General features: G+C 50.1%; 1 protein-coding gene and 1 long non-coding RNA gene across 8 annotated transcripts in view; one reads left to right on the forward strand and one right to left on the reverse strand.

Annotated features, from left to right (window-relative positions):
• Nucleotides 1-7102: 7102 nt before the first annotated feature.
• Nucleotides 7103-22572, reverse strand: AQP7 (aquaporin 7). 7 transcript variants are annotated; one of them, XM_060609502.3, is made up of 8 exons: nt 22288-22572; nt 21127-21177; nt 17186-17303; nt 9119-9242; nt 8616-8699; nt 8234-8349; nt 7820-8037; nt 7103-7439 (listed from the first exon to the last, which is right to left on the reverse strand). In XM_060609502.3, exons 2-8 carry the CDS (start codon nt 21150-21152, stop codon nt 7163-7165), a joined length of 963 nt encoding a protein of 320 aa, XP_060465485.1. In that variant the 5' UTR covers nt 21153-21177; nt 22288-22572; the 3' UTR covers nt 7103-7162. The 7 variants fall into 7 exon arrangements, with proteins under 7 accessions (XP_060465485.1, XP_060465484.1, XP_060465483.1 ...); XM_060609501.3 differs by having other exon boundaries at nt 8234-8352; XM_060609500.3 differs by having other exon boundaries at nt 8562-8699; nt 22288-22571.
• A 980-nt stretch (nt 22573-23552) lies between these two features.
• Nucleotides 23553-24782, forward strand: part of LOC132663295 (uncharacterized) — a 30588-nt gene continuing 29358 nt past the window's right edge. The window contains exon 1 of the long non-coding RNA XR_014135956.1: nt 23553-23808. This is a non-coding gene — a long non-coding RNA (uncharacterized LOC132663295). The remainder of the gene's footprint in view (nt 23809-24782) is intronic.

A 24782-nucleotide genomic window follows, 5' to 3' on the forward strand; every position in this document is an offset into this window, starting at 1 on the left:
ACTGAGCCACCCAAGTATCTTTAAAACTTATAACCTTTCCGATTTTTTAAATTTTTTTTTTACATTTATTTATTTTTGAGAGAGAGAGAGAGACAGAGCACAAGTAGGTGAGGGGCAGAGAAAGAAGAAGACACAGAATCCGAAGCAGGTTCCAGGCTCTGAGCTGTCAACACAGACCCCGACACGGGGCTCGAACCCACAAACCTTGAGATCACGACCCAAGCCGAAGTCGGACGCTCAACCGACTGAGCCACCCAGGCGCCCCCTGTTTGTTTTTTTAATACTGTTTTCTGTTTGTTTGCATATACAACGTAAGCACAGGAGGAAAATCTAAGTCATGCAGATATCTGAAGAAGAATGTCGCAGGCAGAGGAAACCGCCATTGCAAAGGCTCGGTGGTGGAAACATCATGTACCTTGAAAGAGCAGCAAAGCCATCAGCTGTGGGAGAATGAATAGGGAGAGAGAAGCAGGGGCCTGGAGGCCACTGGAAGTCTTTAGGCAGAGGAGTGAGTGATACAATTTGGCTTATTTTTTGAAAGGATCACTCCAACTGCTGTATTGAGACTAGACCATAGGGGTGACACAGAGCAAAAAGACAGACTGGGAGATGATCAGAAGACCACTCTGTCTGTAATCTAAGAGAGGTAATGGTGGCTCAAACCTGGGTGACAGTAGCGGGGTGATGAAAAGTGGTTGGATTCTAAATGTATTTTGCAGGTAACAACCTATAGGGTTTGCTAACAGCTAGGATGTGGGTGGGGTGTGAGAGAGAAGGGGCTCAAGGATGACTTCAAAGATTTTGGCCTCAGCATTGGGAAGATTGAATTTGCTATTTACTAAGATAGGAAAGAGTGTGGGAGAAACAGCCTTGAGGGATGAAAATCTGTCCAGTGGGTGGTTGTACATAGGATTGGACAGGAGATCTAATTTGGGGAGCTGTGAGCATATAATGGTATTTACAGGCTGGTAAGGTCATGTTGGAAGGGAAGTTGAAAGAGAAGAGGTCCAGGGACTGTGCCCTGGGCATCCTGTCATCTACAGGGCAGGGAGCTGAGGACAGGGCAGGAATCAGACATTTCCAGAGCCAGAGCAGGGAGTTGAAGTTGCAGGACTCAGAGCTATAGGGAAGTCCTATGTGATGGTGGTCTCTGGAGTTTTCCTACTGGTTGCCTAGGAGAGTCTGGGCTTCTCTTGCTTGCCCTGGCCCATCTGAACCTTCTGAGAGAAAGGACTGGGCCCCGGGTTGGAGTCAATTAATACCCAGAGTATTTGGGTTCCTGGAGCCAGAGGAGATCATGGGCCTTGGCTGCCTCCTCCCCTCTAGCCATCTCTTAAACATGGGTGCTTTCCAGGACTCCATCGTCTATCCCTGGGCCATTTAATCCATCTGCAAGCCATCACATGCCACCCTGGGCTGTATCTCTAGCCCAGGCCTGTCTATCCCAGGGTGTCCCACAAGCACCTCCAGTTCAGCATGTCCAACTTCCAAACTCTCCTGGTATATCCACCACCTTCCAATTTCCCCTGCCCCAACACTGAGTCTCTCTTAGGAATTCATCTTCTCCCTGTCCTTGACCTTGACCAGGATGGAGGTAGGGGATCTGGGGGAGTGGGGAGGACAAGAACACATTCTTCCTGGCCTTAGCTGGGCTGTTCCAAGGGCCTGTTGTGACCCCTACCTGAGGAATCCTTATCAGCCAACAGGGGTTTGGTTGGGTCCCTGGAGGACTCAAAGGCTCAGTTCCAGATTTATGGCCTCATCCATGTGCCTGGGTGTACTTGGCTCTGAGCTATGTGTCTTGTCTCTCTGCCCCTGACCCAGCCTCTGAGCTTCTACACCCCCTACCGGGCCACAGCATAGGGCATCCCCTCCAGAAGCCCTTGTACACACCCTCCAGCACCCACCCACTGCCTTGACTCCTGAGCACAGACATAAGGGGAAACCATGAGTTCTGGCAAACTCTTCTTCACCTTGCTTCATCACAGCAAAATGCCAATGGCAAAACCCAAACCTGAAGCACCTCACTCCTCTGAGCCTCATTATCCCCATTTTACAGACGTGGAGAGTGAGGCCCAGAGAGGTTCAATAACATGCCAAAGCTTAGTGGGGGCCACTTGAGTGTTTGGGGTTATTTGTTCATTTGGGGTCTTTGTTTTTTGAGTGTTATTTTCACTGTACCTGTATGTTACATATGCATGCTTATAGGATATATTTCACAATTCAGAAACAAAAACAACAACAACAAAAAAAAAAAACTAGCCAAGGTCATATTGGTAAGGACTAAAATCCCTACTGTCTACCCCTTACCAAGCCAATCTCCCTAGGCCTCAGTTTCCTTGGATGTAAGATGGGCATGATGATGTGAGGACCACAAGAGAATATAGAGCGAATACACTGCCCACATGCCAGGCATAGCTTATTTTATCATCCTAGCAGCCTTGTGAGGTGGGAGCTATTATTATCCTGTCTTACCTAAAGTCATACAGCTTGTGACTGGTAGAGCCAGCATTTGCATCCAGCCTGGCTGCCCTCATTGTGTTCTTAGGTTCCACAGTACAGGCCCTGCAGCACCCAGGAGGGTTAGGTCATACCTCTTCCCCATTTCAGGTTCAGCATAGAGGTAGGTACCTTGCCACGGTCAGACTGCACAGCTCTGAGTAGCCATAGCCTCCTCCCACTCGTCATCAGCACCCCAGCCTGGCCCGAGATGGCTGCTCCTTTCTCTTTCTGGGCTGCAGGATTCCCATCTGAGGGAGGAGACAGACTAGCCAGACCTCGGTGCTGCCTGTAGATGCCTGTCCCTTGGGGGTCGTGAGTGGGAGTGGGAGAGCAGGCAAGGACAGGGAGTGAGGGGCTCTCCCAAAGCCAGGACCACTAGGCTGAGGACCAAACCTTTACTTGCAAAGCCCTGGAGTGACCTGGCCTGGGGCTGGGAGTTCTTCCTACCTTACTCTGTCCCCATTTCAACCACAGCCTGAGTTGAGGTGGGGAGAAGCAAAGTGGGATCATGACATGAGACTTCAAAGTACTGGAAGAAGTCAGAGCTGAGAGGCTCCCCAGACACCAACAAATCCACTCCTCAGTGCACAGATAGGGAAACTGAGACCCAGAGAGGGGAAAGGTTCTGTCCAGGTCACACAGCAAGCCTGTGTTGGGCCAAGGCCTGTGAGAGAAGACAGGGCTTCCATGACTCATATCCCAACCTGGCTCCTAGCATTAAAAAGATGTGTCTCCTGCAGCCATCCAGTACTGGAGAGTCCATGTGTGTGTGTTGTGTGTGACAGACAACAGAGTGAAGAGCAGGCACCCACAAGGCACTGTGATGCCCACCCCATCCCATCCTACCTCTTGCCTTCCTGCCTGCCTGTCTGCCTGCAGTGAGACCTGCCTCTCTCCTCCAGAGACGTCCCTTGCCTCTGCCAAGCCTTGGCCCTACCTCTGCCCTGGGCCTGCCTTGGTTTACCTTACCTACTTGCCTGATCTTATCTGCCGCTCCTCTTCCCTCCCTTTCTGCACTCCAGTCCAGCAGTGGCCCCTCCATGCTCCCACCTTAGGGTCTTTCAGTGGCTATTTCCGCAGCTTGGCATGCTCTTCTCCCGGGTATCCACACGGCTCACGCCCTCTCCCCCTTCAGGTCTTTACTCAAAGTCACCTCCTCAGGGAGGCCTTTGGTCTTTCCATTCCCACACACTTCCTATCCCTCTTTCCTGCTTTTCCTCATTAGTATGTATCACTAACATACCATGTTTTGCACAGAATGTCAGCTCTTTGAGAATAAGAACTTAAGTTTCTTTTTGTGCCCGTATCCTCTGCCCCAAAATGGTATCTGGCATGTTGTAGAATTTCACCCAACTTCTGCCAAGAGAATGAAAGGGGTCTGTGCATAGAAATGCTGTGACCATTGTCAGGGCTCATATAAGCCTGACATTGGGATCAGAGTCTACAGCATATTATGGGCATTGGGCCTAGTCATGTCTGTGGCAGAGCAGTAGACAGCAGGCAGGTTCTTGATGGACCCACTGACTGCCCTACCTACAAGGCCACCTCCCAAGGACATGAAGATGACAAATGGCTGAAGTGGTCAGCAAGGGGCATAGGACAATGGGAGCCAGAAGTCTGGGACCCATATATGCTTCTCCCACTTGTGACTGAGGCCTTAGGGTCACTCTACTCTGGAATACTAAGAATGAGAAAGGCTACCCTCCCCATGTTCACAAGGCCACTGAGGCTGAGAGAGGGGTAAGAGGCTTATCCAGGGTCACAGAGGGAGGCAGCTGGCTGGGACTTCCAGATGTGGTCCCTTCCCTGGTCACTCCCAGGCCTGGTCCCCTGGCTCAACTTTTCCCATTGTGGGATGTCAGATATGGTCAAGCCCCTCCCCTTCCTCCCTGGTCCCCCTGTCATCAGCACATTCCATACCTATCACTTCTTATCACCTATGGCTATTCATCTTTTAAAATATATGATACTTACAAATGAATATATATCACAGTTATATGTTATAAAACAAAATCATATAACAAACCCATATATTTACCTCCAACATCCAGAACTAGAAAACAGTTCTGGATGTTGGAGGTAAACATGGGATGGGGTGGGCATCACAGTGCCTTATAGGTCCCTGCTCTTCACTCTGCTGTCTTTTCACACCCCGCCTTTTCTTAAAGATTTTATTTTATTTTTTAAGATTAAAATCTTAAAGTAATCTTTACTTTACTTTACTTTACTTTACTTTACTTTACTTTACTTTACTTTACTTTACTTTAAAATCTTAAGTAATCTCTACACCCAACATGGGGCTCAAACTCACAACCCCAAGATCAAGAGTGGCACACGCTCTACCAACTTAGCCAGCCAGGCATCCCCATCCCTTCTTTAGTTTAAAGTAGTTTTAATCACATATGTATGCCCAAAGAATATATTCCTTTTTGTTTGTTTTTCAATTATATAACTGGTGTCATACTGTATATAGTCTATTGTATTGCTTTTTATGCTTTCACACTTTTTCCTTGTTGTTACAGGAAGTTGTCGTGCCTCAGTTTTCACTGATGTATCATGTTCTGTTGTATGTGACTATACGGCAAGGTAAGGATCCACTCCCCTACTGATGGACATTTGGGTTTGTTTCCAGGGCCCCCTGATCACCCACATTGCACCCCTCCTCAGTCAGACCTCTTCAGGTGCCCTCTCCACACCTCCTAGCCATGCTCTCCGGACACTGTTCACTGACCCTCCTTTCACTATTCCATGGCCCCCATGATATCCACACAACCACGACTTCCCCATTTTTGTCTTGAACTCTCTTCTGAACTCCAGGCCATATTAAAAATATTAAAAGGCACACCTGTTTATTGAGCACTTACTCCGTGCCAAGCACTATTCTCAACAATGTACATGTTTTATTTCATTGAATATTCACAGCAACGCAAATGGTAAGTTATATTAGACCCATTTTACAAAGGAGAAAACAGAGGCCCAGAGAGGTTGGGTAACTTGCTCAAGATACACAATTCTTGCCCCCAGGTCTCATAGGCAACTCAAATTCAACATGTCACAATGTAACTTATCTTCCTCTCCAAACCAGTCTGTCTCCCATGCACACTCACAGGGGGCACATCTCCAATGCCCCAGGCCCAAGCCAGAAACTGAAGTCAGCCCTGACTCCTGCTGCGTCCTTACCCACTCCTTCTCCCAGTGCTAGCCCAAGGTCTTATGGCCTCTACCTCAGTATTTCTCAAATCCCCTTCCTCCCATCTGCTGCTCCTCCTGGATTATTGCCTCTCACCACACTCCCTTGCAGGCTCCAATCTCCCCCTTTCCCAGCAGCTTGCACCCTGCAGCTCAGGCAGGCTTGCTAAGCCTCATCTCACCACGTTCCCATCTCCAGAATAAAGCCCAGCCTCCTTGCCTCCATCTCCTCAAACTACAAAGCGCAGCAACCAATCCCAGAAGGGACAACTCTTGTCCCCAACTCTGCTCTGCCTCCTCCTCTGGGAAGCCATCCCTGGCCCCCACCCTGAGACTGGGCTGTGAGCCCCCTCTGAGCCCTGCAGTCCCTTCTCTGCTGCTTGTCTCCTTCCTCATGATAAATCATCTTCATTACCCTACACTCCTCAAAGGCAGAGACCCAGCCTCATCCACGTCAGCTTTTCCAGTGCCAAGGCAGGGCCTGCACACAGGAGGTGCTCAATAATTGTTGAAAGGCTGAATGGACAAACAATGACAGGAACCATGGATGATGCTACTTCTGGGCCCCAGAAAGCAGGGTGATTCCTGCTTGATCCCAGAGTGGGTGGGGATGCCCCACCTCCACCCAGCTTCTCCGTCTGTCCCACTGAATCCCATCCCACAAGGCCATTTCCTGTCTCTGCGCCTTTTGTAAGAACTTTCTTCTCTGCATCTTCCTTCTGACTCTGGAATTCCTTCATGTAGGAGAGTTCTGGCACCAGAACAAAAAAAGAGGAATCCAATCCCTTACCTGCTTTCAATCTACATTAGGCATTTTCAAGGTAGGGGCTGATTTTGCCTCCAAGGGCAAGAACACTGATTCTTGGAAGGGGAAGACGAAAAAAAAATCTTACTCTTTTTTTGTATAAAGCACAGATATATATAAACCAATATATAGTATATCTGTGGTATTAAAATATCATGTGATTAAGAAAGAAAATGTCTAAAAGGCTTTTGAGGGGAGCAATAATGGAAAGAAATGGTTGAGAAACTCTGATCTACATGCTTGGACCTTGCTTTGTCTGGTCCAAGAACTAGCCAGAACTGAGGGAGAGTCTAGAGTCCTTCCCAGGGCATATCCAGGTATCCCCAGAGCTATTGTCCTTTTCCCCAAACCATCCCTTCCCTACCCTATGCCTGAAAGTCCACCATTCAGTGTCTGGCATCCTTTAATCTCCTCCTGTTCCTACTGGGGCCATAGTTTGGCGCTTCCTCCGCCCTCCCCCAGGGTGGGTGCCCCAGCTCCTAACCCTGGAAGGAATTAGAGGCCTCCCAGCTCTATACTGCAGTCTTGGGCTGCAGCACAACCCTGGAGTTCCTGGAAGAATCCAGGAGGGAAGCCCAACCACAGGAGGCACCCAGGACACAGGGGTGCCGCTGTGGGACAAGGCTTTCTTTATTGGGGTGGGGATAAGGTCACAAGTCACCTTACTTAGAAGTGCTCCAGGTGGATGGAGTCACTTAAGGGTGGGACAGTCCGGACTGAAGGTCTGTTGGCAGGAGACACAGAGACAGGGGTGGGGGTCGTAGGTGGGTTTGCCATGGTCTTGGGCAACACGGGTGTTCTGCGGTCTTCATATTTCATGGAGTTCTCCAGTATCTGGGGCCTCCGTGGGATGCTGAAGCCAATGAAGACCAAGTAGCCGATGGCACCTAAGTAGGCACCCAGGAGTGGTGCCACAACTGGCACCCACCACCAGTCCCTGGCCCTGCAGGCAAGAGACAGAGGGACCTGCTGAGAGGGCTGATGCCCGGGACAGCACCTGCATCCACTGAGGCTGAGACAGGGAGTAGGGGCTGAGAGTAGAGGAGTGACCCCTATTCTAGCCCAAAAATTGCCCCTGAGCCTGGGGCCCTGGTTAGCTTCAGCCTGATTCAGGGATTGAGCTGGTCTAGGACACGATTGACATTCAGTCCAGGAGCAGGATTTATATCAGTGCTGGTCTGGGGGAAAGCAGGGACCCACTTCTGTCTCCTCAGGCCACCGGGGAGTTCTGCAGGACTGTGGAGCTTCTCACATCACCCCCCACCCCTCCACATGCAGGGAACCCACAGAAAACTGGCAGGGATGGGTTGGTGAGGGAAGTACCTGAAAACCTGTATACCCCAGCCAGCAATGAAAGTGAAGAAGCGGGGAGGCAGGTCTCGGGATGGGTTCATGGCATATCCTGTGTTCATGCCCAGGGATAATCCAATGACAACAATGAGGATGCCAATCACCAGGGCCTGTGTCCCTTGCAGTGCTGGATTGTTCTCCTTGTCCGTGATGGCGAAGAGACATAGCTGGAGTATCCCTGTCACTATTACCTGGTGAGCAGACACTGTGGCAGCCACCTTGGGCCCTTAGCCAAGTCACAGAGCTTCAGCAATGCCCCCAGCCCCAACCCACTGGCAGAGACCCCACCCAGAGTTCTTATCCTTTCTATTGTGAGGGCTGCCTGCCAGCCCCCGCTTCCTTAGGTAAGGAGGACTTGAGGAGGGGAACTCATACGGGATCACTGACCTCATCCAGGAAGCCCCTCCACAATGTCATGTGCTCAGGAAGATAGGTAGCAAAAATGCCAGCGGTAGCTGTGGGACCAGTCACTGTCAGATGTCCACCCGAAAATTGGATAATGGCTGCTGTGGAGACACAGACTGAGTGTGAACCTGCCACCAGCTAAACTCTACTGGATTCCCAGGAATAAGACTGTAGGACGGAGGGGTGGGGAGCACCTCCAAGGCTTTCTCTCTAGACATTTTCACAGGCCAAGACACTGGGTCTGTATCTGCCCATTTTTCAGAGGAGGAGGCTGAGGCCAGGGGTGGACAACTTAGGGCAAGACACTCACAGTAGAAGAGGCAGTAGATGGTGGCAGAAGCCAGGAAGGAACCCAGAAACTGACCCAGGATGTATACAGGAAACTTCTTCCAGGACATGCGGCCTAGCACACAGTTGGTGAAGGTTAAGGCCGCATTCATGTGGGCCCCTGCGGGAAGGGGCAGAAATGTCAAAGGTGTGAGAGAAGAGAGAAACAATAACAACAAATAATACAAAAGCAGCAATAACAATAATAGTAACAGCTAGTATCTATGGAGTGTACTAATTTAATCCTCACAAGGACCCTACGAGGCAGGGACCTCCACCTCCATTTCACCATTAAGGAAAGTGAGAGAGAAGTTAAATAACTTGCCTAAGTTGACCCAGCTAGTAACAATGGGGGGTCCAGGGCTCTGAAGAGTCTGGGCAGAGAGGGTCAGAAGAAAGAGGTTCAGGGTATTCTCCCTCCTGTGGGCTGGTGAGGATGGGTTCCGGCTGACTTGGGGAAGGGGCTGGCTAGAGGAGGGCAGGAGCAGTATACAGGGGACACCTGGCCTTGCTGATCAGATGGGGCCCAGGTTCACTCACCAGAGATGTTCCCTGCCATGTGCACTCCCATGGTGACTCCGAAGCCAAAACCCAAGTTGACACTGAGGTAGCTCCCAAATTTCTCTCCTAGAACCATATGGGCCACGGAGCCAAGGCCAAACACCTGCGAAGGAGTGCCTCTGAGGGGACCACCTGTCCAGAAGCCCCAACCTTACAGAAGGGCTCAGGCTCAGTTTGGGCTCCTCACCCCCATGCCCCAGGCCACCCTGCATTGCTTTTGGAGACCCTCTACCATGCCCTTGTCCTCCAGAAACTTCCTTCCCTGACTCCCCTTTAAGACCTGACCAGTGAGAGTTGGGTGGGGCTGTAAAAGGACCTGGGAGGGCAGTGGCAATGTCAGGGGCTCTTAAGGATACACCCTGGCCCCTGGGCCCCCAGACCACCTGAAGTTCAAGGAAAGGGGCAGGGCTTCGAGGAGGGCATGGCTGGTCTGGATCGAACCCCTCAGAGTATCTCACACTTCAACCTAACCTGAAGGAAGTTTCTTCAAGAGATTTCCATACTCCATGCCTGTTCCCTGCCAGGACCCCATCCCCTACACACACATCAGCCCTGGAAGCTAGTGGGTGGGGTTCTATTCCTCTTGCCTCCAGCAACATTTCCATTGCTCTCAGGTGTCATTTCTGAACTTCTTGCTCTTGCCCATCCGTAACTGCTGGATCACCTCAAAGGATAACCCCCTTAATTCCCCCCTTCACAAGGAGATTAGAGGCCTGAAGCTAGGCTCTCACTCAACCTCCTGAAGTTCCTACCAGAATCTATATCTGCCTTCCCCTTCAGCTCTGGTTCCCATGCCCAGCTTCTCTGTCCCTTTGCAGGTACCTCCCTCTTGCCATGACTGGCTCCCACAGACTTGGGACTCTTCCTTCCTAAAAGTAAACCTTCCTGCCTCAGCCCAGCCTGTCTAGCTATGGACTCCTGGACACCCTGTCCCTGTGTGGACCAAGCTCTGGGAAAGGACCCATTGACTGGCTCCTTTATCCTTTCCCTTGCTCTCCCTCTTCAAACTGGCTCCTGCTTCCACATGACATGTGGACAAAGCTCTCTCCGAGGACTCCCACCTCCTGATTTCTTAAAGATCCCTTCAGTCATTATCCTACTTGACTTTGCTAATTTTGACCCTCTTAACCATTCTGTGCATCTGGAAAGTCCCTCCTTTTTGGCTTCTACAACAATCCTCCCCTGCCCTCCCCTCTCCTCCCTTCTCCTCTCCTCCCCTCCCCTCCCCTCCTCTCCCCTCCCCTCCCCTCTCCTCTCCTCTCCTCTCCTCTCCTCTCTTACCTATACAGCCTCCCTCTCTATAGTTCCTTCCCACATTCTTCTTCTTTCATCTTCCTCGTGAATATGGATAACCCCAGGGCTCCATCCTTGGCCCCTTTCACATCTCCTCAGTCACTCTTCCTGGGTCTTCTCACTAACCCTGTGGCTTCAGATATGCTTGATGCACTAAAACTCCTAAAACCTCTACCTAGCTAGGTCCTTATCTTCAAATACCCACTGGGAGTCTGGGTTTTTCAAAGGCATCTCAGGCTCTATGTTGAAAGCTCACCATCTCTCAGAAAATGTTATCCTCATCCTATGCTCCCCATCCCAGTCGGCCAAGCCAGAAACTTGGCAGTCACAAATGAGAGCTTCCTTTCTGTCATTCCCCACAACCAGTCAGCACTGCTTACATTCTATCCCAGTCTTATCCAGCCTCTTCCTTGCAGCCAGAGTGACCTTTCTAACAGACAAAATCTGATCATGTCTGCCCCTTGTTCAAACATTCACTGTCTCCCCTCCATTTCTAGGATAAAGTCCAAACTCAATAGGCCACCATTTAATACCCTGTATAAATTATCCCTTCTGCCTCTCACTTTCATATCTGCTCCAATGTTCTCTATTTTCACCAGTAGTGTTACTACTAAATAATAATCATGTATTGAGTACTTACTGTGTGTCAGGCACTTGTAAGCAAGTTATATCTGTCACCTCCTTTAACCCTTACACTAATTTATATGTTAGGTGCTCTTGTTTTCCCCATTTGACAGATTTTCACCCAAATCCTAGAGAAGTTGAGTGGCTTGTCCAAGGTACACGTTCTGCACAGAATGAGCCCGGATTTGAATCTAGTCAGTCAGCTGTGCCAAATAACCTCAAGGCAAACAACCACATTGCTCCCTGTGTGCCTTGCTTTCTCTGCAATTTTGCATGTGCTCTTCCCTCTGCCTGAAATACCTGATCCCAGATTCTGAAAAATCAATACTGTACTTTAAAGTCACATTCAGGGGGGGTGCCTGAGTGGCTCAGTCGGTTAAGTGTCCGCCTTCAGCTCAGGTCATGATCTCACGGTTCATGAGTTTGAGCCCCGCGTCGGGCTCTGTGCTGAGAGCTCAGAGCCCGGAGCCCGCTTCAGATTCTGTGTCTCCCTCTGTCTGCCCCTCTGCTGCTTACACTCTGTCTCTCGCATTGTCTCAAAAGTAAATAAACATTAAAAAAAATAATAATAAAGTCACATTCAGATGGCACCTCCTTTGAAAATTCCGTGTATTTTAGATATGTTGTCTCTGAGGGACCTATAGCTATCCAGGCTGCTGGAAATGGGAATGTCGATCTGTGTCATCCAATATGATGACCACCAGCCACATATGGCTATTAAGTGCTTAGCATGTGGCTAGTTCAAATTGAGATCTGTTCTAAGTGTAAAGTGCACACCAGATTTCAAAGGCTTATTAGGAAAAAGAGAATATAGAGTATCTTATTAATAATTTTATATCAGGGCACCTGGGTGGCTCAGTTAGATGAGCATCTGACTTCGGCTCAGGTCATGATCTCACAGTTTCTTGAATTCAAGCGCCACTTCTGACTCACTGTTGTCAGTGCAGAGCATGCTTTGGATCCTCTGTCCCCCTCTCTCTGCCCCTCCCCTGCTTGCACCCTCACTCTCTCTTCTCAAAAATAAACATTTAAAAATTTTTTTTAAATGTTTTATTATTTATGTTTGAGAGAGAAAGAGTGAGCATGAGCAGGGGAGGGGAGGGGCAGAGAGAGAGGGAGACACAGAATCTGAAGCCGCTCCAGGCCCTGAGCTGTCAGCACAGAGCTTGATGTCGGCTCAAACTCACGAACCGCAAGATCATGACCTGAGCCGAAGTCACACGCTTAACTGACTGAGCCACCCAGGCGCCCCAAACATTTTTTTTTTAATTATACTGATTACATGTTGAACTGGTAATATTTTGGATATATGGATTAAATACATTAATTTTTCAAATTAATTTCACCTATTGATTTTTACCTCTTTAATGTGGCTACTAGAAAATTTTAAATTACATATATGGCTCATGTTATATTTCCCTTGCAGAATTGTGTTCTAGAGTTTTTGAAAAAGAAAACCTGGAGAATTGTGGACATGGAGGCTATAGTTGAAGCCATCAGGGAGGATGAAGGTGAGAGGTCAGTTGAGGGCTGAACCTAGAGCTGCACATGGGATGGCATTAGAAACCCCAGTTGGAACAGGTGTTGAAATGACAGAAGAACAAAGGGAGAATGTGCCCTAGACACCAGCGAGAAGCTGAGTTTCCCAAGGAGAGTGTGGTCCCCATGGTCATATGCAGCCTCTGGGTCAAGTGCATGAAGGCCTGAAAAGTATCCCTTTGGATGTGACAGTCCAACAGTCAGTAGTAATGTGGTGAGCACTGCCTCATCAGGCCATGGGAACAGAAACGGGGTCCCAGAGATTGAGAGGTGAGTGGGTGGTGAAGAAGAGTTGAAGGGTACCCATGTAGACATCTGTTTGAGAACCTGCCTGAGAAGGGAGAGAGGGAGAGCATGATAATTGAAGGGGCTCACGGAGGGGAAGAGAGAAATGTTTTGTGTTGTGCTGGTTTAGGGAGAGAGACTTCAGTATGTTAAAGATGAGAGAGGGAGACGCTGAAGATGGAAGGGAAGGAAAAGGATGGAGCAAAGTACCTGAGTAGACTGGAGGGTGAGACTGGTGCAGGAGTGGAGGGCTCCACAAGGGAGGGGCCCACCCTTGTCAAGAGGGAGATATGTGGATTCACAGGTAAATGGAGTCTGGTGCTGCAGGGACAGGTGGGTGAGGAGCCGGACACAGGAAACCCACCTGATGGTTTTCTCTGCCAAGCTACAAATCAGCCATTTGCTGATTTAAAAAAAAAAAAAAAAAAGATGGGGCGCCTGGGTGGCTCAGTCGGTTAAGCATCCGACTTCAGCTCACGTCACGATCTCGTGGTCCGTGAGTTCGAGCCCCGCGTCAGGCTCTGGGCTGATGGCTCAGAGCCTGGAGCCTGCTTCCGATTCTGTGTCTCCCTCTCTCTCTGCGCCTCCCCTGTTCATGCTCTGTCTCTCTCTGTCCCAAAAATAAATAAACGTTAAAAAAAATTTTTTTTTAAAAAGAAAGAAAGAAAGAAAAGAAAAGAAAAGAAAAAGAAAAAAGGCAGAGTACAAAGCAGCATTGGGAAAGTCTGAGAAAAAGTGAAATAGCCCAGGGGCGTCTGAGTGGCTCAGTCAGTTGAGTGTCCAATTCTTGATTTCAGCTCATGGTTCGTGAGTTCGAGTGCCACATCAGGCTCCACGCTGACAGTGCAGAGCCTGCTTGGGATTCCCTGGCTCTCTACCCCTCCCCCACTTGTGCATGCGCTCGTGCCCTGCCCCCTCTCAATTTAAATAAGTAAACTTAAAAAAAATGAAATATCCTGGATAGGGTAGGGAAAAGGCAGTTGAGCAGGGCCACGTGGGTCCCTCAAGAGCTCCATGACAGGTGCAAGGGAGCCCAGGAGCAGGCTGACTTAGGACAAGGGTAGGATGAGGCAGGAGAGGACAGGAACACATGGGGGGTGGGGGGGGGGGGGGGAGTGAGGCCAGGACAGGCTGACAGGCTTGAGGAAGGTCAGGAGGTACATGGACTGGAGCAGGCATGAAGAATCTGAAAACTGAGGGTCCGCATTTCCAAGTAGGAGCTCAAAACCATTTGCTAAAAATAATGAATGAGTGAATAAACTCCACATGATCTCCTGCGTCAGGGTTTTCAATTGGCAGTCCATGGGCCAGTCCATCCGGAACACATGTTTTGTTTGGGTGATCTGGGTTTGACGACCAGAGGTTTCAGCCTCCCTTGACAAATCAGAAGCTCTGGCAGCTCTGGCCTTCATCCCGCCCTGCGTGCCAGCAGTCAGTTAGAATAGTAGCAGCCACGCCTTTGCACAGGTCAGCATTCTGCACTTAGCCCCAGTTCCTGCCACTGTGTGTTGATTCTCTGGCCCCCATAGCATGTAAGTTTGCAACTCCTGCCTTATGGCTCATATCAAGAGCTGTTTTTCCAGGGCCCTAATGGCCCAGCCCCTCTTCTCCCTGGTCAGTGAATGTAGCCCAGCCCCGTTCAAGGCCAGCCCTGAACACAACATCCCCAGAGGCTGTAGAGTGGAACTGAGTGGAATGGTCCACCTCCCTCATCCTGGCTGCAGTAAATGGGGCCCAAGGTCATACTAGCTTTTCTGGCAAAACTTTTGCCCTGATGACTCACTGAGCTTCTGATAACTGAAAAAGCTTCCCCACTTCTTGGCACAGGCCCAACAACTGAAAATAAGAACACAATGTCCTATATGAGCTTAAACCTCACAGAGTTCTTTTATAAACGTTATTTCCCTTCAATCCTCACAGCTAATCTGCCTGGCAAATGTTTCGGCTCCCATTCTACAGATGGGGAAACTGAGGCCCAGAGACTACCAAAAACCCAAAAGTGAGGGCCTTACCTCAGCTGGAGGGAATTAACAAACCAGGGTGTTAGAAATCCTGCTGTAGTAAGTTAAGGAACAGAGAGTAAATAGAGATTAAGGGTCACACTGTGATATTAGGTTGCATTGGATTTAATCCTAACTTAAAATGTGACTTTGGACAAATAATTTAGTCTCAGAGCCTCAGTTTTCCCATCTGTTAAATGGAGATAATAATAGAACTTCCCTCACAGGGTTGCTGTGAGGATTTGAGAAGATACAGTATGTAAGGGGCTTGGCATCATCATGCCTGGCATGCAGTAGGTACTCAATAATAATCTCAATAAAGGGAAGACAAGCAGGGGCACAGGAAGGCATTGGTGCATGTGAGTGGTGCCTGCTTCTCCTAAGAGCTCTCTGAGGAGGCACCCTCCTACCTCCATGGTTCCAAGGTTTAACAACCCTCATGAGGCTGGAATGTTTTGTCATGAATAGATGACTTTGTCCTGGATTAAGGCTGGACACCGTCCAGCTGCTGTCTTCACAGCTCAGAAGTCAAAGCAGGAGGGCAGGTAACAGGGGAAGGGAAGAGGACAGGAGACAGGGAGAGGAAAGCAGTTGAGAACACTTATCGTGACAAGAGACTAGCACATATGTCCTACATGTGTACTGGGTATCTGCCACCTCAATGTTAGTGTCACATTTACCAACAAGGAAGCTAAATTTCTAAACAGTCAAGATACTTATAGAAGACCACACAGCTAGAAGATAGCAGAGCCAGGACTCAAACAGCTCCACAGCCCATAAAGGTCCGATTCAACACACATACTAACTGAGAAGACAGACTTAGCCGTGGAGAGGCCTGCCCAGGGCCAGCTGGTGACTCAGTGACAGAATCAGGATTCTTATGTCTAGAGGCTCCTGTGCTCCATGGGCCACACCATCTCCTACACTGGCTCAACGCACACACACTCATAGCCACACAACCAGTTGTACTCATACTCACATGCACACACTCAGGGACACTCTCTCTCACCCCCACTTCCTCTGACATGCTCCTGACTGCCTTTGCTTTCCTTCCCAGAGCCACCCCTTCTTTTCATGAACCTGGGCCTGCCATAAAGTCCAGACAGGCATGGCTACAGCTTCAGGGAAGAGGCTGTCTGCTGTAGATGGTAGAGCTGAAGCAGGTGGAGAGAGGGAGTTTCTAAGAAACCTCACATCCCACCTACAAGTCTGGTTTCTGTCCCATCATCTACTCAAAGAGCCCTTGTCAAGGTCCCTAGTGACCTCCCAGTTACCAATCCCTATAGACCCTTATCAGTGGTCATTTTCTCTGGCCCGTATGTAGGCCTCCCACTGCTGACCACCCACTCCTGTGGACCCTACCTTCCCCCCCTTGTCCTCTCACCTCTCTGGCCACTCCTCCTCAGGCTTCTTTGTGAAATGCTCCTCTTCAGGTTTCTATCCTCAACTTATCTTTTTTTTTTCCCTCTTTCTATACACTGTCACTGGACAGTTCTATAAACACCATGCATATTCTGATCAGCTCTAACTCCTTACTTCCAGCTCAAGTCCCTCTTTTGAGCTCCAGACCTCTATATCCAACCACCCCCCAGATGTCTCCACAGGCACCTCACCTGATCACACCCAAACTGACCTCACTTTTGGCCCTGTAGCAGGCTCCGGACTCCAGAATGATCCTCCTTGGCATTTACCCCTCATCTGCTACTTGGAAAATCTCAATTCTTTCTCAGCTCCCTCAACGTGTGCTTTCTTCTCCATCCCTGGACTGGTCACCACCATTTCTCTATCCAAGGTCAATAGCCTCCTAACTGCTTCCCCTCCCACCAGCTTTGCCCATTCTGCTGAGACTCCACACTGCACACCGAACCATCTTCTAAAATCTAAATCTGAACACATCACAACCCTGCTTGAGAACCTTCTGTGTATCCTCACTGCCCTCAGCATTAATTCTCAAAGCATGACCCTCGATAACACTTCTCTCCAATCTCTGTACTCCTTGTTTCCCTTCTTCCCGTTTCCAGCCATGCCCCCTGATACCTGCTCCCCCAGCCCATAGTTTTGTTCTGCCTTCACATACTTTGATCCCTTTCTTTCCCAAAAAGATGGTGAGAAAGACAGAGCTCCTCCTACCTTTCCTATCCTTCTTTAGCTCCCAGCTCCAAGACTGAATAACGGACAATGTGACCCAGGGGTCAGTGGTGGGGAGGGGGCATGGATTGCCTCCACTGAACCTCACCCTCCTGAGGTCCTGGGGTTCACGTCCCTTCCTCAGAGCCCACCCACCCTGTACCACCCACCCACTCACCATCATGACATATGTGCTCATGAACTCCGCCAGGAACTCTCGCACCATCTCCTTTTGCATTATTGCTTGCATCTTTGTTACCACAGGTGACGAGACCATCTTGGAGTTGCGGGTAGACCTGGAGCAGCAACCCAAGCCCGTGGGTAGGAAAGAGGCCCAAGTGCACTCACTGCCCATGGGCCCTTCAACTCATAGCTGAGTTAATGGGTAACCCAGAGGTTACCCACACACACCTCCTCTTGCCCTGGTCAGCTGGTACAGCTGGGATCAGAGACAACTGAGAGCCACAGGGATGTAGCCTGGGAAGGGTGCACCAATGAGGCCATTTTGCAAAGAGGGCAGTGGGGAGCCGAAAAGTGTCATCTGTGGTGCCAGTGAGTCTCAGAGGAGAAGCAGATGGGAGAGGGCAGGCAGAAAAGTCGAACTCAGCTGTCCATCTATCTGTCTACCTGCCTATCTGCAGGAGCCAAAGCTCTGGGAACACAGGCCAGGCATCAGGCAGGACCTGTCAATAGGGAGATACTCCACAAACAACACACGGTGTAGCAAAGTCTGCTCAGGGTGCTATAAACAGCCCTGAGGCCTGAAACGTACATTAGGTTCTGCCAGAGGTGAAAGTATCTGCAAAGTGCACCGGGCCTTTGCAATGGGCTCAACACAATCAGACGTCTGTGAGTGAATGAATGAATGAACAAATGAAAGAGAGGAGAGAGGAAAGGAGGGACCGGATCTTCTCCCCTGTGGTATGTTCAGTGCCTAGCACAGTGCCAAATGCAGAGCAGTTGTGCAATATATATTGTCAAATGAATGACAACTGAGGAATCCATCTGTCTTACTCTCCACTAGATCCTCAGAACTTCCTACAATGCCTGGCACATGGTAGATACTTGATAAATATTTGTTTAATAAATGCATGGTTGGATGGATAGATAGACAAAAAAGTGAGTTACAGGCCCCATTATCTGTTGGAGGTGGGGTAGAGACCTCTGGTTTGGGGAAGGAGATGGAGTCTAGAGGCTAAAGAAGAAGAGGAGGGGTACAGATACCTTTAAGTGTGGCCTTAGTGCTTGTTCAGACTGGTGCCCCTCCCCATGCTGAATGCCTGAAGCTGACACCAGCCCCTCAGCTACCTCATCTTGCTAGGGATAGCAACATCACCCCCTACTCCTCCCCGGGCTTCCTGAAATTTCCCTGGCCTCACAGCAGCACAGATTAAGTAGAGGGAGTAAGAAATGTAAGTCAGGCATGAATAAAACAACTTCCACTTTTATGGCTGAGACCCTATGTTCAATCTCACCCACCCCAGTCCTTGTTCTGTCCTTACTCCAGGGAAATAAATCAAGGGCTGAGTATATGGAGGGAGATATAGAGTTGCATGGACAATTTACTGGCTCCATCCAACTCCAGCTTCCATGCAGCATCATTTGGGGGTCTCCTTGCCCCTATAACCAGCCAGGCAGGGACCCAAGAGGGTCCTGGGAAAGTACCACAAAGGTAGTGGAGAAGTGACAGAGCAGGAAGCCAAGGACACCAAGAGAATTTTAGAACCCTGGCCCCATCCTCCCCACCACATGGCAGGCAGGACACAGTAAGCAATAAATAAATAACCACCAACCAGCTACTGACCTAGAAATCTACCAAATGCCTGCTATGTTCAAGCATTGTAGTAAAGAACATTATCATGATCCCTGCTCTCAGGAAGAAAAACAATTAAGTAATTGCTATAAAGTGTGAGGACTGTTGCCACAGGTGAAGGGGGGCACTACTGGATTGCAGAGAGGAAGCAAACAACCTAGAGGTGGGGGTAGGAGGGTTTCCCACAGGAAAGGAAACAGGTCAAAAATGGAAGGCTGGCCAGATGAAGGAGCATCAGGGGAGGCAGGGGAAAGTTCAAGGCATCAGAATAGCATGGCAGAGGCTTGCAGCAAAGGACTGTGTGATGTAGAGAGGAACTCCCCAAGAATGAGCTGGCCAGAGAGAGGAGAGAAAGTGGCATGAGGTGGGTAGAGATGGCAGAAGGCCTAATGGTCCGTGTTAGGGGGTGTGAACTCGACCCAGAGAGCCATGGGGTTTGGTGGAAGATTTAAGCAGGAGCACTGCCTCCTCTATGGAGGCTGGGATGAGGGAGCAGGAGTGGGAGTGTGGTGAGCAATCAGGAAGCTTCTGCCACAGACAGCCTGAGCAGAGATGGCAGCCTGAGCCAAGAAGGTGCCATGGAGATTAGAAAACAGTGAAAATGACACACTTAGGGTTTAACTGAAGAGGAGAATGGAGAGAGAAGAGATGACCTTCGGGTTTAGGAAGAGCAGCAGAATGACAAGCGAGGTGCAGGAGAGAAGCTGCAGCCTTAGGCAGGAGTATGAGGAGTCTGTTCCGGCCATGTTAACTTTGAAGAGCCTGCTAGACATTTAGGCAGAAATGGCCTATAAGGAGGCAGCTGGTCATGTAGTCTTATTTAGAGATACACATCCAGAGGCCACCAAATCATCTGATCCCTGGCCATAGATGAGGCCAAGGAGAGGATAGAGAATGAGAAAAGGGCATCTGAGAAAAGTGGCCTACAAACTGAGAAGCTAACGGCAAACCAGATAATTACCCACGTGATATCTGCTAACCGAGGTGCTAAATAGCTAATAAACTCACCAACCAACCCTTCAACTTACTAATTAATCTAGCAGCTTAGCCAACTAACTGTCCTGTTCACCAGCTCATTTAATTATCTAATCAACCAAACACATAAACCAGCCAGGCCTCAGCGGTACAGAATACAAACCCAGTCTCCAACCTTGGATCACTCCATCTAATGGTTCTGATGGATAAGGGATAACAGCAGCACCATCAGAGGCCCAGGGTGGGAGAGGTGAGGCCTGCAGACACTTTTGAGGAGTGGACAGGGTGGGGCCTAAAGTGCCTGTGAGGGAGTAGAGTAGTGGTAGAAAGAATAGTGGGAGTGAGAACATTCTAGATATTTTAGGAGATGGGACTAGATGTGAGATATGGGGGAGACAGAAGTGTCAAGGACAAACAAGGTCTTGACTTCTGGCTTAAGCAATAGAGAAGGGGATCCTTGGCTGAGTTGAGACCACAGGAGGAGTCAGCTTGGGATATGGAGGTTGTTTTCAACTGGGACTGAGTTGCCTGTGGAACTCACTTGGAAACAGTATCTGAAGCCCCAGAGAGAACCCAGCACAAAGGGGAGCCATTCATTCTCTCTATCCAAGGGTGCACAAATATCCCTGCTCCTGTGCTGGCAGGCAGTGATGAAATGTAATAAGCAAGTACATTTGTGTGTCAGGAGGTAGTATGGCCTATGGGGATAAACAGAGCAAGGGAAAGGGGGTGGGGTATGATTTTAAATAGGGCAGTTGGGGTAAGCCTCACTGAGAAGGTAGCAGACATGAGGAGGTGAGGGAAGAGCATTTCAGGCAGAGGGGAAATCCCAGAAGGACTCTGAGCATGTTTAAAGGAAAGGAAAGGAGGTCATTGTGACTGGGGTTGGGGAGAGCAGGGATGGAGTGGGGGAAGGTCAGAGAGGAAACTGGGACTAGGTAGGCAGGGCCTTGGCCATTGCAAGGGCTTTGGTTTTTATTGTACTCTAAAGATCTGAGCCTGTGAGGGTGAGAGGCAGTGAGTTCAGTTCAGTTGAGCACCACCTACATAAAGGCAGTTGGAACCCCCTCACCAGCCCCTTGACCCTCACCCAGGTCTTTCTGAGCCTCCCTCACCCAAGGGCCCAGCCCAGGGTCCGGCTGGGAGAGGTCTTTCTTCTGAGACTCCTGACCCGGGGTGGGGGTGAGGGGATGGGGGATGGGTAGGAGTTGTGGGAAGGAGGCCTCAGCTGCCATGAGGGAGAGGCTGGGAGTAGGGCAGGAAGGGCACAGGGATGTGCTGGGAGGGTGGGGGATGGGTGGCTGGAGGAGGAGAATGGGTGGAGTGCTTACCGTCTCTTCCTATCTGATTCAGCCATGTTCTGTCTTTGAGATTTTTAGATGCTGTGGAGCCAAAGAGAGGTCATTAGGACTGGGGTGTGGGGGCACAGAACTTGGCCCCACATTCTCATCAGACCTCAGCCTCCTAGGGGAGAAGCCACAGGGACAGGTCCTGCCGGTTCCAATCTCTCAACTCAGCCAAGCTGACAAAGAGAAGTGTGGACGTGCCTTAGCCAATGGGGAAAGGCCCTGCAGTCCCACCCCTTCTACCCATGCTGGCCTCAGGACCCCTGGACTAGGCCCTTCCTGGGTCCTCCTGACTTTCTCCACTGTCCAAAGTGGAGATGCCCACAGCCTCCCCTCAGTGGCTCCACCCTCACATATGCGGGTATTATTGCTTTTAGTCTAACCTCTTGCTGCTGACTTAAATTCCGATTTTCCAGGGACTTTTCCTTTTACATACGCACACACACACACACACACACACACACACACACACAATATGAGGTCCTAAGAATTCATTTAGTCCATTCTTCTAACTCAGAACCAAGTCTACCCTCTTACCTTTCCTGAAAATTCCCCTGTGTATTCCCATTTTCCACCCGAATGACCACACAAATGTAACCCTTGAGTTTCCCCATCCTGGAAGTCCCCCTTGTTCTCTAGCCAAATTCCCTCTAGCAGTTGCACAAGTTGACATCCCTAGCCCTGACTGCAGACACCCTCCAGCCCCAGCCCCAGCTTCTCAAGAGGGAACTCCAAGGGGAGAAACCACTCCAGCAAAGCCAGCAATCAAGCCGTATCTCTGATATTCTCCCTTCTGCTTTGGTCCAGTGTTTGCTTTCCATGGTCTCCTTATCCTCCAGCCAGCACTCCGTTGACAGCCCAGCCCTACATACCCTCCCAACCTCTGCTGCGCTGCTGGTCCTCCCAACAGTCAATTTACAAGTAAGGAAGCTAAAGCCCAGAAAGAGTGTGTGACATGCCTATGTCACACAGCAACTCAGGACTAAACCAGAACAAACATCCTGGCTTTCAACTCCCAGCTGGAGTTGCTTCCCCCAGACAGTCCCATGGTCACCTCCTCCCCATATAGTCCCCAGGAAGTGGCACTCTGAGACCTGGGCCCCAGGGAAGGCCCCCTGTCCCAGTCCTGCTTGGAGCCCGACTCACTCTGCTAAAGCGTCCACATTGGGGGCTTCTTGGTTATAGCAAGCTTTGGTCTTATTTCTCCATGACTGTCCCAGGCTCTGGCTGCACCCGCAGCTGGGGCTCCACTGCCCTGTGTCCAAAGTCTAGAGCCCGCCTCTCAGCCCTCCTTAGGTGACCCCACGTACTGCTTTGCTCTGCTCCTCCAGGGGAGAAGTCAGTGGGGCAGGGGTTTGGCCCAAACCGCTTGGGCCAAGTCCAGACACACTGCCCAAAATAGCATCCCTTCTCTGGCCAGCGGCGCCACAGAGACCAGGTTCTGAGGCAGCCTTTGTGAGGTCAGAGGTGGAGCTCAGAGAGGGTCCCAGAGGAAGGCCCTGCCCTCCAAGCCAGGTGTCCAGCCCAAAGTTGGAGGAAGCCCTTCAGGGCCCCAGACTTGGGGGAGGCTCCAGAGGCTCCAGAGCCCCTGGTTCTGGGAAGAGCTGTGCAGACTGGGGAACAGAGATGGAAATATCTGAAAATCAATAGCTAGATGGAGTGGTTTTGGAGAAGACCCTGGTTCAGTCCTCAAGGAACCCCAATTCTGAAGGAGGAAAGGGAAACTCAGGCCTCTCCCAGTCTCAGGGGGAGGAGGACACATAAGCCATATTTACAGGAAACACCAATCTGATAGGGGAGGTAGAAAGCCAAGCCTGGTCCTCTGGGGTCCCTAGTCTGAAGGGGGGAGAGAAGAAGCATCGGCCTCGTCATTTGGGAGCCTGTCTGAGCAGAGGAAGGGAAACCTATGCCCTATCGTCGGCAAAATGCCTCCCTCAGGAATGGCAAGCGAGGCCTCTGTGCAGGAGTCAAAGCCAAACCAGAGTGTGGGGCACTGGCCCAAGGCTGCAGAAATTTAGTGACTGAGATGGGGTCAGGAGTGAGCCCGGGGTTCAGCTACCATCTAAGAAGACTTCGGGAGCCAGGGCACTGCTGGGCATCCAAGTAATAGATAGCTCTGGTAATAGAACTGTCCTCTAGGGGTGCCTGGGTGGCTCAGTCGGTTAAGCATCCGACTTCGGCTCAGGTCATGATCTCACGGTCCGTGGGTTCGAGCCCCGCGTCAGGCTCTGTGCTGACAGCTAGAAGCCTGGAGCCTGCTTCAGATTCTGTGTCTCCCTCTCTCTCTGACCCTCCCCCGTTCATGCTCTGTTTCTCTCTGTCTCAAAAATAAACGGTAAAAAAAAAAAAAAAAAAAGAACTGTCCTCTAGAGGGTGCCAATAGACCAAGCCAGTCTGGACCCGCATTTTCCAGGTCCCTACCCAAAACTGCCCACAGGTCTCTCTGCAGGGAGAAGGCTTCCTGGTCAGAAGCTGTCCATAAGGAGCAAACTCTTCCACTGCTGCCCCCCAAGGCTGAGGCTCTGCCCTGCACTCCACCCTGCAGACTCAAGTGGGCTCAATGTAATGAGTCCTTCCTTCAGAAAGAGAGAGATGAGATGTACCCCTGGACATTGGAGACAACTGCCTTTATTCCTTTCCTGTGTGTACTGTCAAGATCAGAATGAGGTAAGGGTCAAAAGTGAAGCTGGGGTCTGGGAATAGGTCAGAGGTTGGGCACAGTTGGATTGGGCTGGGATCAAGTTGGTGAGGAATAGAATTGGGATCCATATCAGAGTCAGGGATTGAGCCCTGGGCTCATTTACTGGGCCAGGCACTGGAGACCCAGACGTAGAGAAGACAGCCCTGTCTCTTGGAAGAGATAAGCAGCAGATAACTTAGTATATACACTGTGATAAGGTAGATGGTATATAGGCAGTAACTAAGCCAACTTGGAGCAGGGCAAGAATCATCTAGAAGAGATGACAGGGAAGCTGAGTCCTCCAAGTTGAGCAAGGGAGTGTGGGAAGGCGGTGATTATTTGAAGCCCAGTGGGCTTGTGAGAAAACCGAACACATTCTGTGAATGGCTTGCAGAAGGCTGGAGAAGTGGCTCAGTCCTGCCCCAGGGCCTCTGCTTCCTCATCTGTGAAATGGAGTTGGAGGATATGAGGTCCTCTGATCCAACTACTTTTGGCATCCAGACAAGGCCTAGGAAAAAGTTTATGAAGGCACAGCAGCCCAGTAAATCAAAATCTTATTTGGTAGAAATGATAAATTGGTTGAAAAAGAATTGGTAGGAGCACCTGTGTGGCTTAGTGGGTTAAATGTCTGTCTTTGGCTCAAGTCATGATCTCATAGTTCATGGGTTCAAGCCCCACATCGGGCTGCCTGCTGTCAGCACAGAGCCCACTCCAGATCATCTGTCCCCCTCTCTCTCTGCCCCCCCCCTCACTTGCACAAGCACTCTCTTGCTCTCTTTCAAAAATAAATATTAAAAAAAAAAAAAGAGGGGTGCCTGAGTGGCTCAGTAGGATAAGCATCCGACTTCAGTTCAGGTCATGATCTCCTGGTTCATGGGTTCAAGCCCCATGTTGGGCTCTGCACTGACAGCTCAGAGCCTGTAGCCTGCTTCAGATTCTGTGTCTCCCTCTCTCTGCCCCT

Source organism: Panthera onca, chromosome D4 (genome assembly GCF_046562875.1).
Source record: "Panthera onca isolate mPanOnc1 chromosome D4, mPanOnc1 haplotype 2, whole genome shotgun sequence".
Lineage (NCBI taxonomy): Eukaryota > Metazoa > Chordata > Mammalia > Carnivora > Felidae > Panthera > Panthera onca.